Consider the following 18,327-nt stretch of genomic DNA (forward strand, 5'->3'; position numbering starts at 1 on the left):
GCAAAAAGTGGAAGTGTGTTCTAGAATTCCAAGTTGTTATTGAAAAGCCTTTACATTTTTTTCACATTGTCGTGCTGATCCAGGACGTGAATGACAACCCACCAATCTTTACCCAAAATATCACTGAGCTGGAAATCAGTGGACTGGTGCTAACTTGGAGCCACCTTTTCCCTGGAATCTGTGCAAGATCTTGATTCAGGTATCAGTTCACTGCAGCAGTACTACCTCAGCCCAGAAAGCTCTTCTCTTTGTTTCCAAAGGAGAACCTAGATGGCAGTAGGTAGTTGGGTTGGCACCACCCCCACACACACACCCACCAAGGAAGAGCAGCTCTAGCACTACCTGGCCCTCCTGGCTGTGAACCAGGACTAGCTTTCCAGAAGCTGTGCTACCCACACCAGAATAATTGTCAGAGATGCAAATGATAACTTCCTTCCACCCTCATTATCATCCAAGACACATACAGGGTCATTGTTCCAGAGAACCTGCCTGCCAGCTTTTTCAGTCAGTGGCATGATCATTTGTCTTTGGTAAGGCAGTGAGATGACTACTCAAGTTGAATAGTAACATAGGGGAACTCACCACTAATGAAAGACCGGACTTTAAAGAGAGAACTCGACACAGTTGGGATGGAAGCATAGAATGGTGGATGCCACACGGGGTATCATAAAATACCTACATTTTGGATGAAATGGACAATGCTCCCTAGATAAGATAACCCTGGCTTCTAAATCTCAACATATACAAGAAAATGCTGAGATGGGGACTGCTGTTGCTGTCATCAAAATACTTGATCCACCTTCTGGATTTAATAAGGAAAGCCCATGTCAACAAAAAATGGAAAGTTTCCATTTAAAACAGTTTTTTTGTTTTTTGTTTTTGAGACAGAGTCTCACTTTGTCACCCTTGATAGAGTGCCTGTGCCATCATAGCTCACAGTAATCTCAAACTCTGGGGCTCAAGTGATTCTCTTGCCTCAGATTCCCAAGTAGCCTACAGGTGCCCACTGCAACACCCAGGTATGTTTTAGAGACAGGGTCTCTCACTTGCTAAGGATGGTCACGAACTCCTGAGCTCAAGCAATTCACCTACCTCAGCCTCTCAGAATGTTAGGATTACAGGCGTGAGCCACTGTGCCAGGCCTCAAACAGTTTAAAGGGAAGTTTTAAAACACATACAGAGGTCCAGGTTTCCGAAAGCCAGGAAAAGGCCCCGCTGGGGCTGCGATCTCATCTCCATGCCTGAACCCTCCTAGGAGACCGGTGATGCCAAGGCCACTGCGAGGAACGGAGAAGAGTCGGGGTTGAACCCCAAGCTGAGTTGAGGGCTCACGCTCTTCTGGTTCCCTGGACCTACCCCCATTTGAAGAAATGAGTGGTGGATTGGCTCCAAGTAAGAGCACAGGGTATGTGTCCAACTTGCCCTTTTCTCTGACAAACAATGACTTATACAGGATATTTTCCAAGTATGGCAAAGTTGTAAAGGTTACTATAATGAAAGATAAAGATACAAGGAAGAGTAAAGGAGTTGCATTTATTTTATTTTTGGATAAAGATTCTGCACAAAACTGTACGAGGGCAATAAACAACAGACAGTTGTTTGGTAGAATGATAAAAGCAAGCATTGCTATTGACAATGGAAGAGCCGCTGAGTTCATCCGAAGGCGAAACTACTTTGATAAAACTAAGTGTTATGAATGTGGGGAAAGTGGACATTTAAGTTATGCCTGTCCTAAAAATATGCTTGGAGAACGTGAACCTCCAAAGAAGAAAGAAAAAAAGAAAAAAAAGAAAATTCCTGAACCAGAGGAAGAAATTGCAGAAGTAGGAGAAAGTGAAGATGAAGGGGAAGATCCTGCTCTGGACAGTCTCAGTCAGGCCATCGCATTCCAGCAAGACAAAATTGAAGAAAAACAAAGAAAATGGAAACCCAGTTCAGGGGGCCCCTCAACGTCAGATGATTCAAGACGTCCGAGGATAAAGAAAAGCAACTACTTCAGTGATGAGGAAGAACTTAGTGATTAAAATTTTATTTTTTATGTAAATATAATTAAAATTTTAAAAGTTTGGGAGCACAAAGGTCACTTGGGGACTAAAGATGACTGTTAGGATTTCAGCATATGAATACTAAATGCCAGATAGTTTTCTAATATAAAATAGTTCGTAAGAAATTAAAACAATTTTAAAGTATCATGTTTCTGTCTGGCTTTAGCACACTCAAGCTAGTAACCTTGAAAAGAGCAACACCCAGGTATGTTTTAGAGACAGGGTCTCTCACTTGCTAAGGATGGTCACGAACTCCTGAGCTCAAGCAATTCACCTACCTCGGCCTCTCAGAATGTTAGGATTACAGGCGTGAGCCACTGTGCCAGGCCTCAAACAGTTTAAAGGGAAGTTTTAAAACACATACAGAGGCCCAGGTTTCCGAAAGCCAGGAAAAGGCGCTTGAAAATTTTAATAAAAATAAGGAAACTTAATACTATCATAGTAATGCTATTGTCATCCCAAGAAAAAAGATAGTTATTAAAAGGCGTTGAGAAGTCCATTATAAAAAGCTTCATTTGTGTCTGACTAGTTTACATGAGGACTTTTGAAATAAGTTTAATCTTTAAAACAAAACGTCACAAAGACTGAAAAGTTGAATGATTTATTGTTAATAGTATTAATAAACTTTTCAAGAGAAAAAAAATAAAACACATACAGATTGCTGATCCCTTCACTATCACAGTCCTTGATAAAGACAATCTGCTCCCTATCCTCCAACATGAGCATCACTCTGTACATCTCTAGCAGTCAACTATAAAGTTCTGGTTTTCTACCAGGTCCATGGTTCATGTAACTGAGAACAGCCATCGTGGACTCATCTCCTTCTCCAACCTGACCAGCGACCCCTAGCCATAGCTGCAATCTATCTACCTGTTGATGAGGGCGAACAGCGGGGTGGTGGTCACCCAATAGCCTTAGACCACATACAGCTGTGCCCCTTCTAGCTGACACTACCAGCCAGTGACCAGGGTTTGCCCATGTTCAGCACCAACATGAGCCTGTGTGTGTTGGTGGGCAACAGCAACGACAACACAGTGCAGGTGCTATGCCTTGCTACCTGGTGCTGAGGCCCAACTGGTAGGTGATCTTAGATATGGTGCAGCACACATCTTGGAGCCCTGCTACTTGGTCATCAAGGCAGTGGTGGTGGACATCAACTCTGGGCACAATGCCTGGTTTTCCTACCACATGCTGCAAGCCAGTGAGCCTTGGCTGTCCAGCCTAGGGCTGCACATGGACTAGGTGCCTTGAGAGATGGGGGTGCAGCTGAACAGCTGCTGGTGGCCTAAGTTCAAGAAGATGACAGCCGCCGGTTTGGCCACTGCCACTTAGAACCTAATCTTTGTAGATAGCTTGCAAGACATACTGCCTGACTTTAACAACTGACCTACACCCTGTGAAACTGCAGGCAGAACTGCAGTTTCATTTAATGGTGACCTTGGCCTTGATCTCTGTCCTCTTCTTCCTTCAAGCCATTAGGCTATCTCCCTATGTCTGCTTGGCCAGCCAGAACTAGCCTGGTCTCTGCTTCAAGAAAGACCCATTACCATAAAAGGACTTTGCCTTATTCCTACAATCTATGTGCTGCCTCACATGCCTCAATGTTTAAATCTCACAATATAAAGTCAAGAAAGGTTGCTCTACAAGGTCTTCTCTATGAATAAGACTTTTGGTTTGAAAGAACTGGTCATTACAATTCCCAAATGGCTTCTAATTCAGGCAATTTGCAGCAGATGAGTTTCTTCAAACTTTTTCTCCCATAAATATAATTAAGTTTCAATTTATTGATTTAGAGATTCAAAATGTGCAGATTAAAAAAGTCCTATTTCATTGTATTTGATTTTGGGGGCGTACACATTTGAAGCTAGAAAATTCTTTGTAGGGTTAGCTGTGTTGCAAAGTTCTTTCATAGAAAGTCTCTGTGTGATGGTGTTGAAATTGTTTATAATCCTCTCAGCTCGGCGCCTGTGGCTCAAGCAGCTAAGGTGCCAGCCACATACACCTGAGCTGGCAGGTTCGAATCCAGCCCGGGCCCACCAAACAACAATGACGGCTGCAACCAAAAAATAGCCAGGCATTGTGGTGGGCACCTATAGTCCCAGCTACTTGGGAGGCAGAGACAGGAGAATTGCTTGAGCCCAGGAGTTGGACGTTGCTATGAGCTGTGATGCCATGGCACTCTACCCAGGGTGAGAGCATGAGTCTCTGTCTCAAAAAAAAAAAAGAAAGAAAGAAAGAAATTGTTTATAATCCTAAAACAATATAATCAGAAACATTCTGCTCCTCTTTTAACAAAACATAAGCTATATTTTATGTATGTATTTATTCTTATTTTAATAGATTTAGGGGATACAAGTTGAATTGTTTTACATGAATATGTTGTATAGAGGTAAACTCTGGACTAAAGGTGTACACATCACCCAAATAGTGTACATTGTATCCTATGGGTAATTTTTCATCCCCCAATCCCTCCTAACTTTCTCACTTTTGAGTCTCCAAAGCTCATTATACCACTTTGAGTACCCTGTGTAGTCATAGTTTAGCTCCTGCTCATGAGAACACGTGGCATTTATTTTCCTGCTCCTGAATTAATTCTCTTAGGATCATGACCTCCAGTTTCATCCAAGTTACTGCAAAATGTATCATTTCATTCTTTCTTATTGCTGAGTAGTACTCCATGGTATATGTACAGACACACACACACCACATTTTCTTTATCTACTCGTTAGCTGATGGACACTTAGGTTGATTCCATATCTTTACAATTGTAGATTGTGTTACAATAAGCATGTGAGTGCAAGAAACATTTTTAATACATTAGTGTTGCACCTGTCATTGTAAAACATATCATCCAGGATTAAACGCAAATCTACACAATTCAGTGGTTTACTTAGTTTCAATGCTGTTGAACCTAAAATATATATAGCAATATATATATTAAAATATATTTGTAATCTAGCCTATATCAGGGCAGTTCTTAATCTCTATGTTGAATCTCTACATTAATAAAAACAAATAATGACATCTAAAAAAAGCAACTCTCGTAACTTGCACTGTAGTGGTTTGATTCAAATTATGTTTGTGATTGTTGTTGCCCTTATTAAAAATGGGACATATGTAAATAATAGTGAAGGAGAAGGAGATATTGAAGTGTGATAATTCAAGATTTATAGAAAATCATATTATTTCTTGTCTTTTATTCTTCCAAATGCTTTGCTTTCTTGGGGAGAGAAATATTATGAGTGTCATCTCTGCAGATTTAGCAGAAAAAATCCTCTGTGTGGTACTATCAACAAATGGTGCAGTATTAAGTTAGGACTCTAAGCGTCGCTGTTCACTAACTCGGGCAAGAAAAATCAATGGGAACTCGAGTTACATCCACCAACCATAAAGCGGATCAGACATGAAAGCAGCACAGAAATTCTGACCTGGAACACTTCACATCTGGTCTTTGTTTGTTTAAGAACTTTGACCTCTAATTCCGAAGCTCAAAAAGTGATGTGGACCTGTTCTTCCTACTCTTGATTCCAAGGAAGTCTATAGCAAGCCAGTAATGGCGGCTCTGCAGAGGCGCCAGAAGCTAAGCAAGCTGCTCCTGCTCTTTGCGCTCCTGGGGACGCTGTATGGGGCTGCGACCCGGCAGATCCGCTACTCTATTCTGGAGGAGCTGGACAAGGGCTCCTTCGTGGGCAACATCGCCAAGGACCTGGGGCTGGAACCTCAAGAACTAGCAGAGCGCGGAGTCCGCATCGTCTCCAGAGGTAGGACACAGCTTTTCTCTTTGAACTTGCGAAGCGGCAGCTTGGTCACAGCCCGCAGGATAGACCGGGAGGAGCTCTGCGCTGAGATCCCGCAGTGTCTGGTGAGTTTTAACATCCTTGTAGAGGATAAACTGAATCTTTATCCAGTGGAAGTCGAAATAATGGACATTAATGACAATGCACCCAGATTCTCAAAAGAACAGTTGGAAGTGAAAATTCTTGAAAATGCAGCTCCATCCTCTCGTTTTCTACTAATGGAGGTCTATGACCCTGATGTGGGAATGAACTCTCTCCAGGGCTTTAAGCTCAGCGCTAATAATCACTTCTCGGTGGACGTTCAAAGCGAAGCCAATGGGCCCAAGTACCCAGAGCTGGTGCTGGAGCACGCCCTTGACCGGGAGGGAGCAGCTGTTCATCACCTGGTCCTTACTGCTGTGGATGGTGGTGACCCGGTCCGCTCAGGTGTGGCGCGAATTCTGGTAACTGTCTTAGATGTGAACGACAATGCACCAGTGTTTACTCAGCCTGTTTACAGAGTGAGTGTTCCTGAAAATCTGTCGGTAGGGACACCAGTGCTGTCAGTAAATGCCACTGACCAGGATGAAGGAGTCCACGCAGAAGTAACTTATTCCTTTGTGAAGATTCCAGAAAAGATCTCACAAATTTTCCACTTGAATGTTTTGACTGGAGAAATTTCAACTTCTGCAAATCTAGACTATGAAGACTCTAGCTTTTATGAGCTGGATGTTGAAGCCCGGGATGGGCCAGGTCTTCTAAGCAGAGCAAAAGTCTTAATAACTATCTTGGATCTCAATGATAATGTTCCAGAAGTGGTTGTTACATCTGGAAGCAGAACAATTGCTGAAAGTGAACCTCCAGGAACAGTAATCACTCTTTTCCAAGTGTATGATCGGGACTCTGGACTGAACGGCCTGGTAACATGTTCCATCCCAAGAAGTCTTCCTTTTGAACTGGAAAAATCAGTAGACAATTATTATCGACTAGTGACAAATTCATTTCTAGACCGGGAAGAGGTGTCATTGTACAACATCACTGTGACAGCTACAGACAAAGGAATGCCTCCTCTATCTGCAGAAACGCTCATCTCTGTAAAGGTGGCAGACACCAACGACAACCCTCCCGCTTTCCCCTACTCAATCTACTCTGTCTATGTTCCTGAGAACAACCCCAAGGGCGCTTCCATCTTCTCTGTGAAGGCGCACGACCCGGACAGCGAAGAGAACGCCCGCGTCTCTTACGCCCTGGCGGAAGACACCCTCCAGGGGGCGCCTGTCTCCTCCTTTGTCTCTATCAACTCCAACACCGGAGTTCTCTATGCTCTGCGCTCCTTCGACTACGAGCAATTTAGAGACCTGAAGCTGCTGGTGACAGCCAGCGACAACGGAAAACCTCCACTCAGCAGCAACATGTCTCTGAACCTGTTCGTGCTTGACCAGAATGACAATGCGCCTGAGATCTTGTACCCTGCCCTCCCCACCGATGGTTCCACTGGCGTGGAGCTGGCACCCCGTTCCGCGGAGCCTGGTTACCTGGTGACCAAGGTGGTGGCGGTGGACAGAGATTCAGGCCAGAATGCCTGGCTGTCTTACCGCCTGCTGAAGGCCAGCGAGCCAGGGCTCTTTGTGATGGGGCTGCACACGGGCGAGGTCCGCACTGCGCGAGCCCTACACGACAGAGATGCACTGAAGCAGAACCTTCTGGTGGCCGTCCAGGACCACGGCCAGCCCCCTCTCTCGGCCACCGTCACGCTCACCGTGGCCGTGGCTGACAGTATCCCTGAAGTCCTAGCTGACCTGGGCAGCCTTAAGCCCTCTACCAGCCCTTCTGACTCCAACCTCACACTGTACCTAGTGGTGGCGGTGACTTCAGTCTCCTGTGTCTTCCTGGCCTTCATCATTGTGCTGCTGGCATTGAGGCTTCGGCGGTGGCACAAGTCACGTCTGCTACAAGTTACAGGAGATGAACTGGCCAGCATGCCCGCCTCTCACCTTGTGGGCATGGAAGGGGTGCGAGCTTTCCTGCAGACCTATTCTCACGAGGTCTCCCTTACCGCAGATTCCGGGAAGAGCCACATCATCTTCCCTCAACCCAATTATGCGGACACGCTTATCAGCCAGGAAAGCTGTGAGAAAAGTGAGCCTCTTTTGATACAGGAAGATTCAGGGTTTTGTAAAAAGGAAGACCCCTTTGTTCAGGTGAGGTGATTACTTTTATTGGTTATTTGAACAGGAAATTTTAAAATTCTCTTTGATTAATGGTTAGTTTTCTGAATTACATAATTCTGACATTTTTCTTTTATATATCAATAGGTCTCTTTTAAATTTTAAATTTCTGGAATTTTGTGCTGGGGGCGGAGGGGGTTAAGATCTTAATGCATGCCTGCATTTTCTTTCCCTTTCTAGTTGAGAAACTATGTGTCACTTGGATTGATGTATATCTCCTTTCCTAGGTTTTTTCACATTATGTGACATTTGTAAGATCCTTTCTTTTTCTAATATGAGAAAAAAACCAATTGCACCCTCTGTTAAAGGAAATCAAGATCTTGGTTTTTCTTAATGTTACTTCATGATTATAAATGTTTTCTAAATGATGTCGGTTCATGAGAGATATTTTCCACTTTACTACTTAAGAATCAGAAATTATGTTTTTAAAAATGTAAGAGTCATTGATGCTTGTAGCAGGGAACACCTGATCTTTGGTTTTAAAAGACCTGAACATATCCCTGGAGCTAGCTGTCATTTATTTGAGCCAGTAACAAGCTCTATAGTCTTGCAGGTAAAATTAAAATTAAAAAGAATTCCCTTAATGACCTCAAAAATTAAATAATTTTTATTTTTTTCGAACTGTAAGAAAGTATAGTGAACAAGTGTTTGTTGACATCACCATTGTGGTAGTTATTGAATTGTTAACAAATAAATGTAAGCAACTGATGGTGTCTTCCCTCTATAATGTCTTTTCCATACTGCGTGCTTGATAGTACTTAAAAGTGAAAATAAATTTTAAAACATAGCAGTGTTCACTTACATGGAATAGCTCTAAAAACAGAGGAGTGGCTGGTGAATGGGAGAATGAAGGATTAATGGCATTCAAATAAAATTTAAATAATTTAGCACTTTAACAACCCAATAAAATAAGGCTTTGTCATATAGGAACTCTGTATTCAAATTTGAAGAAAAGGGGTTGTTCTTTAGAAGAAAGATTAGTCTTATCTATTATGACCAAAATGAGCAAACAAAATCATAGCTTGTTGAGCAGAAAACAGCAAAGATTTTAATTGTCAAAATGGTTCTAGCAATAGAGGATTGTTAAGTAGATAAGAGATTCTGTTATTGGTACTCTTCAAAACTAAATTGATGAGCTGGGTGGAGAGCACATCAAAAATTACAGCTACCTGGGATGCTAATGTTGGAGGATTGCTTGAGCCCAGAAACAGAGGCCAATCTGTGCAACATACCCAGACCCCACTTCAAGCAAAAAAAAAGTGACTTATGGCCCCGGGATTAGTGCATTACAGAAGATTCTTGATGAATTGTTAAACTACAGTATAGCCAACATTTTTTTTCCAAGCTTGAGTTGGAGGATTCAATGATCTGATAATAGAATGAATTGGTTACTTGTACATCTAAATTTGGCATACACAGTTAAGCAAATGTAATTGAAAAGATATCTTGAAAAATAAATAAGAACTTTCTTTGTGACCCAATTTTGTGTATTTTTATAAAGATAACATTGACTTACTGTTATTTAAATAAGGTGCTAAGAGTAATGCATGTTTTTCTAAGTCAATATTGTGATACTTACTTTAAACAAGTATTATAGAATTATTTATTTCAAATTTCCAAATGTATTATATGCCTAAGTAAGAAATTTTAATCGTAACCATTTTCAGATCTTATTTGTTTGTACATTTGGGATATAATTTAATGTTTTTAATCAGAATTTAATAGTAAATAATTATAAACAACTTGAATCTTGGGTATTAATCACATGAATCAGATAGTCTCTTATACAATTGTAATGGTTTATTTCATACACTGATAGTGTGAATGTTATTTTACTATATCATCAATTTTGGGTGATTTAAACCACATCTTGAATATTTGTTGTTATAGGCGAAGCTCGTTAAGTTTTATAGATCGGAAGGTGGTGTATTTTACTCTCTTATTTGAGTTCCTTGTGACCATTTCAAACAAATAGAGCATTCAGATTCTGCTCTTACAATTGTCATTCATTCATGTGGACTGACCAACTGTTAAACATCCTGGCAGCCAAGGAATTTGCTAATTCTGAGTAAATGTCACTCTTTGATTCAGCATACAGATAATTCATAGTAAGATAAGCTGTCTGAGATTTTAATTCATATACTGAAATTCGAAGCATCAAAAAGAAAAGCTACCAAACTATTGAGCTATTTTATCATCTGTAAAAACCATCCTTTTCTGATCAAACTTCCGTTCAAGTGCCAATTGTCAAAGGAAATTTAAATCTCAGAATTATTGGAAAATACCTATATCTTTATCTGAAAATGAAAATATAAACAAAACTTCAAACAGATGGTTTTTAATAGAAAACTTTCTAAAAAGAAAAATCCCAGAATTTTGGGAGGCCTGGACAGGAAGATTCCTTAAGGCCAGGAGTTCAACAGACCAGCCTGAGCAATAGTTAGACTCTGTCTCTAATAAAAAAAAAGAAGAAGAAGAAGAAGAGGAAGAAAGAAGGAAGAAGAAGAAGGAGAATAAATAAGAAAGAAGAAGGAAGAGGAAGAGGAGAAGAGAAAAATTATCTGGGCATGCTCTTGCACAACTGTAGTCTCATCTACACTGGATGCTGAAGCAGACAGGTCACTTCAGCCTGGAATTTGAATTTGCAGTGAGCTAAGATGAGTCCACTGCACTATAGCCTGGGCAACGAAGTGAGACCTCTTTTTAAAAAGAAAAAGGGAAGATAAGTTGCTCAATGCTGATGCCTGGAAAATCAAATAGATTTTTCATATATATATATGTTTTGAGACACGGTCTCACTGTGCTGCCCTCGGTAGAGTACCGTGGCGTCACAGCTTACAGCAACCTCCAACTCTTGGGCTTAAGCGATTCTCTTGCCTCAGCGTCCCAAGTAGCTGGTACTACAGGCGCCCGCCACAATGCCTGGCTATTTTTTGTTGCAGTCGTCATTGTTTTAGCTAGATTGGCCAGGTTCAAACCCGCCAGCCTCGGCAGACAGTAACCACTGTGCTACCGGCACCGAGCCAGAATTTTTTTAATGTAAGTAAATACATGATCAGAATTCTAATAAATAACTCAATCAATAATAAAATACTCTCTCCTTCTCTCTCTCTCTCTCTCGACAGTCTTACTTTATTGCCCTGGGTATCACAGCCCACAGTTCAAATTCTTGGGCTCAAGTGATCCTCTTGCCTCAGCCTCCCAACTAGCTGGGATTACAGGCACCTACCACAATGCCTGGCTATATTTTAGAGACAGGGGCTCGCTCTTGCTCAGGCTGGTCTGGAATCCATGAGCTCAGGTGATCCACCTGCCTCAGCCTCCCACAGTGCTGGAATTACAGGCATGAGCCACCTCTCCCGGTAATATACTCTTTTAAACTATGAAATTATTTCAATTTGGTGTAGCGAGCTTATTTTGTATTTTATTAAACATATCTTGGTGGCTAGTAAATATCTTTAATATTTAATTTTATGTCGTGGGATAACCTAGAAAACTTGGATACTAGAGATAATGAAGCCATTTACTTCCTAAAGTATACTTTATGTTCCCTGTAGTCTATAATTTCACTTAACTAGACCTTATCTATTTAGCTTCAAAGAAGTTACTTAGAAGAAATGAGTTATTGAGACCTTTCTTTCCCCTAGAGAATAGGTGAGGGCTTGAAAGACCAGGCTGGTCTTCAACTCCTAGGCTAAAGCAATCTTCCTTCCTCAGCCTCCCAACGTACTGAGATTACAGGTGTGAGCCACCATACCTGGATATAATAATTAAGACTTTTTTTAAAAACTGTAGAAGAAGAAACAAGTGTGAGATTAAACTATGAATTTAGAGGCATCAGATAGAAAAGTATCAAGACGTTTGGAGCCATAACTTAAAAGTTTGTTTGAAATTTTCTGTAATATATATTGTGTTTAATGACCATACACTTTTTTTGCTTGCATCAATAAGAAGTCCAAAATCACAATTAAACAAATAGAATTTAATTCCTGTTTATGGAATTCATCTATAATATCCATTTTAGTTCCTTAAAAAATTATTTTGTCTACTTGGTAAAAGCAAATATGAGTTTGAATTATTTTGATAGATTGAAACAGCATTTCATTCAAAGTATGTCCTATATTCTGGGGCAATGCTACCCAAGAGCAGAAATAGATTACTTAGGAATCTCCCACCAAACTAAGTTAAACATTTTTACTTCTGGATTCCTCTTCTATTTCTACTAGCTATTTCTCTAAGACTTAAGCTAATTTACAGGGCAAGACTAGGTCTTTTATTTCTTGCTAGATCTTTATTCCAAAGATAAAGATAAAGATCTTTATTCTTTTTCTTCTGCAAACATATGAATGGGTCTATCTTTTATTTCTGCTAGCTGAGGGTAGCCTTGGGTCCATCAATAGAGTTTTAATCTATCAACATCAGTGCAGATAATGAGTACTTCTAAGTATCCTTTCTCTACAGTCTTGCTTGCGATCCAGATGCAGTCTAGAGATCCCTTGTTCCTCAACTATGCTAGAATAGGGTAAGATGAAGATTTGAATTCCATAATGAAAAAAACAGTCATGCCAGCACCTGCTTTCTTATGAATTCACAACCCCGTAGGATCACGGCAAATTTCTGCCTTCTGCAGAAATTGGTTGGTTGCTGCTATAGCTGGTTGTTGCTACTTGGCTTCTTACCTCATCTCCAATGACACTTATTTCCGCATGAAGCATCACCCAAGACCAACAATTATTTCTTTTTTTCTTATGAGAATGACAGTGAGGATATTTGGATTCCTATGTTGTTCTACTACTTTACAATCAGGAACAAAGCATTCCCTCTAATTTATGAAAATTGTTAACATGAAGGTGTTAAAGTTCTAAGATGCTATACAATCAAAAATTTATCAAAATACTTTTCTATATTTTAAAGTCAATTTTGACTTTTTGAGTCTTGTGTGGCGGTGTCTATGTGGTACTATACAGTATGTGTTCAATAACAGTATTGAATTAATTAAAATTTACATACACTGATGTAAATATTTTCTATGTAAATTCTTTCATTCGCATTTAAATAAAGGTTCCCTTGGTTTCAATGATTGATTTTTATATGTGCAGTAAAATGTGAGTCAGTGCTCAAAAGAGTAACTTCAAAGTTGCAGTTCAAAACATTTTATAAAATTATCTAAGAATATCAAACATCCATCCATGAACACTGTTGCATTAATTCAGTGCCTTAAAATAGATTTTAAAAGTATATCAGAGATATCTGGAATGAAGAAATTTAACTACATAGGGAAATTTAGAAGGAAGAAACAATTTTCCATAAAAATCAGTTTGATTCTATGTGGTGCATTAACTTAGAAAGGACTCTAAGCGCCGCTGTTCACCAACCGGGGAAAATGGTGCGAGAGATCCCATAGAACCACCGAGTTTACAACATAGAGAAACGACAAATTGAGACAAGCCCTCTTCCGAGCTGCACCAAACTCAAGCCCCTATCTTGCTGGACTCTGGGCCCTTCTTCCGAATACAGAGGGATCCACGCTAATACACCGCATTCAGAAGCACATCCAGACTCAGGTCAGTGTCTAAACAAGAAGAGCAGGATAATGGCGGCTCGGCACAGGGGCGGGAACTACACAGGATTCGCCTTGCTCTCCATCCTCCTGGGGACCTTGCGGGGAGCCTGGGCAGGACTTTTTGTCTACTCGGTGTTGGAGGAGACAGACAAAGGGTCTTTTGTGGGTGACATCGCCAAAGACCTGGGGCTGGAGCCCTGGGAGCTGTCGGAGCGCGGAGTCCGCATCGTCTCCAGAGGTAGGACACAGCTTTTCTCTCTGAACCCGCGAGGTGGCAGCTTGGTCACCGCAGACAGGATAGACCGGGAAGAGCTCTGCGCTCAGAGCCCGAGGTGTCTCATAAATTTTAACATCTTGATGGAAGAAGAAATGAATCTTTATCCTGTAGAAGTGGAAATAATGGATATTAATGACAACGCTCCTAGATTCTTGATAGAAGAAATAAATGTAAAAATAATGGAGAATACAGCTCCTGGACTGCGGTTTCCTTTAAACGAGGCGGGGGATCCAGATGTCGGCACGAACTCCCTCCAAAGATACCAGCTCAGCCCCAACCGCCACTTCTCCCTGGTTGTGCAAAGTGGAGACGATGGAACTAAATACCCAGAACTGGTACTGGAACGAATGCTGGACCGGGAGGAAGAGAAGGTTCACCACCTGGTTCTCACTGCCTGTGACGGTGGTGACCCGCCCCGAACTGGCACTGCCCGAATCCAGGTAACGGTGCTGGATGTGAATGATCATGCGCCTGTCTTCTCTCGGCCCCAGTACCAAGTAACTGTCCCGGAGAACGTGCCCGTGGGTACAAAGCTGCTCACGGTAAATGCTATTGACCTGGACGAGGGAGTAAATGGGGAAGTGACATATTCTTTTCGGAAAATAACTCCAAAACTTCTACAAAGATTCCACCTGAACGCCCTTACAGGAGAATTATCAACTTTAGAAGAACTAGACTATGAAGAATCTGGCTTCTATGAAATGGAAGTTCAGGCTCAGGATGGTTCTAGTAGCCTGACAAAGGTAAAAGTACTGATCACGATTTTAGATGTGAATGACAATGCTCCAGAAGTGACTGTAACGTCTTTAAGTGGCACAATTCCTGAAGACAAACCTCCTGGGACAGTAATTGCTCTTTTCTACGTCCAAGACAGAGATTCTGGGAAGAATGGTGAAGTGACCTGCACAATTCCAGGAAATATGCCTTTTAAGTTAGAAAGATCAATAGATAATTATTATAGATTGATGACAGCCAAAAGTCTGGACCGGGAAAGACTCTCTGTGTATAACATCACACTGAAAGCCACAGATGGTGGAACTCCTCCCCTGTCCACTGAAACTCACATCTCTATGCATGTGGCAGACACCAATGACAATCCACCCACCTTCCCCCACTCCTCCTACTCAGTCTACTTCCCTGAGAACAACCCCAGAGGCGCTTCCATCTTCTTGGTAACTGCACAAGACCCTGACAGTGATGAGAATGCTGAGGTCACTTATTCCTTGGTGGAAGACACCATCCAGGGAACTCCAGTGTCTTCTTATGTCTCTATCAACTCTGATACTGGTGTGCTGTATGCTCTGAGATCCTTTGACTATGAGCAGTTTCAAAACCTACAACTGATAGTGACAGCACGTGACAGCGGGGACCCACCCCTGAGCAGCAATGTTTCACTTAGCCTCTTTGTGCTGGACCAGAATGACAATGCACCCGAGATCCTATACCCTGCCCTACCCACTGATGGATCTACAGGTGTGGAGCTGGCACCCCGCTCTGCAGAACCTGGCTACCTGGTGACCAAAGTGGTGGCTGTGGACAAAGACTCAGGCCAGAACGCCTGGCTGTCCTACCGCCTGCTCAAGGCCAGCGAGCCAGGGCTCTTCTCTGTGGGGCTGCACACAGGCGAGGTGCGCACAGCACGAGCCCTACACGACAGAGATGCGCTGAAGCAGAGCCTTCTGGTGGCCGTCCAGGACCATGGCCAGCCCCCTCTCTCAACCAGTGTCACACTCACAGTGGCTGTAGCCGACAGTATTCCAGAAGTTCTGGCTGACCTGAGCAGCCTTGAACCCCCAGCTGGGCCTTACGACTCTGACCTCACTCTATATCTGGTGGTGGCGGTGGCAGTGGTCTCCTGTGTCTTCCTTGCCTTTGTCATGGTGCTGCTTGCACTTAGGCTGGGGCGCTGGCACAAGTCACGCCTGCTGCAGGCCTCCGGAGCTGTGCTGACAGGTGTGCCTGCCTCAAACTTCATTGGTGTAGACGGGGTGCAGGCTTTCCTGCAGACCTATTCCCATGAGGTCTCTCTCACAGCAGACTCCAGAAAGAGTCACCTGATCTTCCCCCGGCCCAACTATGCTGACACGCTCATCAGCCAGGAAAGCTGTGAGAAAAATGATTCTTTATTAACATCCATAGATTTCCATGAATGTAAGGATGAAGCCCCAAGTATTCAGGTGAGCTCAGGCCTTACTTTATTTCCATGAGGAATTATATTTCATGTGATATTTCTCTATTATTTTGCAAAACAAGTGTTATGAAGTTAAAGAGGCAAAAACTAGTTCACCAGTTTACTTTAATGGTGATATTTTAATATTGAAAACATTGGTTATGATATCCTTTCTTTAGCAGAAGATGGGTAAGATGGTTAATAAGTGGACTATCACCTTTTTGTAATTTCCACCTACTTTCCACTTGATTTTTTTTTTTTTTTTTTTTTTTGTAGAGACAGAGTCTCACTTTATGGCCCTCGGTAGAGTGCCGTGGCCTCACACAGCTCACAGCAACCTCCAACTCCTGGGCTTAAGCGATTCTCTTGCCTCAGCCTCCCGAGTAGCTGGGACTATCCACTTGATTTTCTTAACTTGTATATTTTATAAATGAAAACAAATTGTTGAGTCTTTCTTATTGTTAATTGGTAAACAAGAGTAAAACACACCTCAGCCACCTTCTCAGTGCTCTCTTTAGCATTCTGATTTATACAGTGTTCTTGAAGACTTTTTCCAATGTGAAACTCTTTTCTGTTTTCTGACCTTAGTTACATGTACCTCACCTTGATGGTCCAGAAAATCTCGGTTGTTTCTTGACCTATTTAAAATATAATCTTCTAGTAAAGTTAGGGTACTAGTGCAAGGTTAGGTTGATGCCTAAATAATGAAATATGTCTGCTGACCTTAACTAAGACAGACATGGCATCTAATGTCAAATGAAAGGTCATTGACCAAAACCAATAAAATGTGTCAAAAAAATTTCAGGTGTTATAACTGACATTGTGAAACAGGCAGTTATGTGTTGTTTTCTTTTTTCTTTTCTTTTCTTTTTTTTTGAGACAGAGTCTCACTATGTCACCCTCGGTAGAGTGCGATGGTGTCACAGCTCACAGCAACCTCAAACTCTTAGGCTTAAGCGATTCTCTTGTCTCAGTCTCCCAGGTACCTCCCAAGTAGTCTCCCAAGTCTCCCACAACACCCAGCTATTTTTGTTGCAGTTGTCATTGTTGTTTAGCTGGCCCAGGCTGGGTTCAAACCTGCCAGCCTTGGTATATGTAGCTGGTGCCCTACTCACTGAGCTACGGGAGCTGCCCAGTTATGTGTTTTTAACATAGAATGTAATGTGTTGTTTTTAGTGGTATATCCATGTGAAATGTGTCTGTGGGCTCTTTGAGTGGGAGATTGGGGATATTGTGCATGCTGGCTTTATGAAACAACTGTCTCATCTACTCAAATCCTAGATCATCAACTGATTTTATTTATTGATTAGAAATAACCCAATCTGAGATTAACTACTTCCATATTATTTTGTATGTCAGATGATTATTATCTGGAAGGGGGTGACAGGAGGCTGATGAGGAAAGGATCCCTTGAGGATTTCCAGGCTCACCTGTGGAACATAGCATGACCTCTCCATCTGTTATTTTTTTAATATCTTTTTTCTCTAGAGTAGTGTTTTATTTAGTGGTATTTTGCATATAATCCGTTGTCCAATAGTGTGGGAATACACACATTCTGTGTATTCAGATGTATGATCACAGGCAGAAGAGGACAATGTTATGATACTTTGTGAGGAAAGGTACTCTGGCAGAAATATAGTTATAAAATACTTTTTTAATCCAATCCTCAAATTAAGATTTATGAGATTTGGGGCAGCGCCTGTGGCTTAAGGAGTAGAACGCCGGTCCCATATACCGGAAGTGGTGAGTTCAAACCCGGCCCTAGCCAAAAAACGCAACAAAAAAAATTTTTATGAGATTCTTTAGAATATTTTTAAACAAAGGGGAGAAATAATGACTTAATTCAGTGAGCTATTGCAAGCCAACTTTCTAGGAATTATTTCTTTTCATCCAGAAGTGCTCATGAATGTTAAATAAGTGTAGCGGTAGGAACCAGTGTTGCAATGCAATAGATGTAGGGGATTTTGTTGAGGCGAAATACTACATGCCTGATAACTTCGAAGACTAATGTTATATTTTATAAGAAGAAAAATAATTGTGTAGTTGGAAGGAAAAAGATAGCCTATTTTTAGGCTACCCCATTTTCTTAATCTAATATTGCGTATGATTGCAGAAATGACAATCACATAATATTACCATAAAGCTATCACTGAACCTATTGGTGAAAGATATATGTTTGAAGATAAGTACAAATTGTGCCTTCCTAAAGACAATTTTAGCATCAATGATGCTGTCTGGAAAACTTTTAAATAAATCAACTTGCAAGTA

At 41.5% G+C, this 18,327-nt stretch overlaps 2 protein-coding genes across 10 annotated transcripts in view; both read left to right on the forward strand.

Moving 5' to 3' along the window:
- LOC128568860 (protocadherin gamma-C4) overlaps positions 1–18,327 on the forward strand; it is a 187,890-nt gene that overhangs the window by 47,711 nt on the left and 121,852 nt on the right. The window contains exon 2 of one of the 9 annotated variants that reach the window (XM_053566811.1): positions 84–200. The exons of 5 other annotated variants lie outside the window; for them this stretch is intronic. In XM_053566811.1, the coding sequence (XP_053422786.1) occupies positions 84–194 (111 nt within the window). In that variant the 3' untranslated portion in view covers positions 195–200. Of the gene's footprint in view, positions 1–83; positions 201–5,384; positions 8,023–18,327 lie in introns of those variants that run through there. 3 more of the 9 variants (XM_053566791.1, XM_053566792.1, XM_053566801.1) reach the window with 3 other exon arrangements.
- On the forward strand, positions 1,167–2,217 carry LOC128568863 (zinc finger CCHC-type and RNA-binding motif-containing protein 1-like). The gene has a single exon (XM_053566820.1). The coding sequence runs from the start codon at positions 1,371–1,373 to the stop codon at positions 2,022–2,024; it is 654 nt and encodes a 217-aa protein (XP_053422795.1). The 5' UTR covers positions 1,167–1,370; the 3' UTR covers positions 2,025–2,217.

Source organism: Nycticebus coucang, chromosome 17, assembly GCF_027406575.1.
Source record: "Nycticebus coucang isolate mNycCou1 chromosome 17, mNycCou1.pri, whole genome shotgun sequence".
Lineage (NCBI taxonomy): Eukaryota > Metazoa > Chordata > Mammalia > Primates > Lorisidae > Nycticebus > Nycticebus coucang.